The 850-nt window shown below is 65.1% G+C and overlaps 1 protein-coding gene across 1 annotated transcript in view; it reads right to left on the reverse strand.

Moving 5' to 3' along the window:
• CATSPERD (catsper channel auxiliary subunit delta) overlaps positions 1–850 on the reverse strand; it is a 58,058-nt gene that overhangs the window by 2,097 nt on the left and 55,111 nt on the right. The window contains exon 16 of the mRNA XM_012646126.1: positions 187–360. Within this exon, the coding sequence (XP_012501580.1) occupies positions 187–360 (174 nt within the window). The remainder of the gene's footprint in view (positions 1–186; positions 361–850) is intronic.

Raw genomic sequence — 850 nt, forward strand, 5'->3', positions numbered from 1 at the left:
GACGCTGTAGTTTATTTGAAGACAACGCCTGGCCCCGGCTGACAGGCTCAGAGATCAACGCCGGCTTCCCAGGGAGGGAGGCGGTTTCCCCGGGGCTTCCTGTTCTACGCCGGTGCCAGCTTGGGGGACCTTGGCCAGTGGCACCTGCACAACCTTTTGCACCTCCAGCACAGCCTGGCCCCAAACCTCTGGATCCTGTGGCCCTTCTCGGTGTGCCGCAGCCTGGGGACCCTGTAGGCCAGCCACACGGACAGCAGGATGCTGGCCACCAGCGTCGCGATGGTGAGCCCCGGGGGCAGGATGGGCAGCGGGTAGGCCCCGTACACGTAGATGCTGAAGATGGTCTGCAGGTGACAGTAGCTGCGGGGTGGGCAGGAGAGGCCGTTGGGCCTGGCCTTGGGGGACCCCGCCAGTTGTCCCAGCAAAGGGGTTCAGACCCACGGGTGGGAGACCCCGGCCTGGCAGCAGTGACTAGGCACACCCAGTTCCCTTACACCCACATCAGCTTTGGTGGATTCTGAGTCTGCCGTCCTCTCTGTGTGTGTTGGCAGCTGTCACCAGGGTCCCAACGCCTCCCCCTGTGCTCAGTGTAAAGGTGGTGGCCGGGGCGAACTGAACCCCCGGGGGGCACGGCAGGTGCCAGAGGAGGTGAGCCTCACAGTCCCTCCCCTCTCTCCTCTGGACGTCCCCACCCCATTCGGTGCTGTGCCCCTGCGGCCATCCCAGAGCCGGTCCCCTAATCTGGGGCCATCAGGGAAGGCAGGGCCTCCAAGCGCTGTGGGTGGGGGGCTTTTATCCATCTGGAGGGGACAGGCGACGGCCGACAATGATTTCATGCAGGGGTGAGCAC

This window comes from Propithecus coquereli, unplaced genomic scaffold (assembly GCF_000956105.1).
Source record: "Propithecus coquereli isolate 6110/MARCELLA unplaced genomic scaffold, Pcoq_1.0 Scaffold241, whole genome shotgun sequence".
Lineage (NCBI taxonomy): Eukaryota > Metazoa > Chordata > Mammalia > Primates > Indriidae > Propithecus > Propithecus coquereli.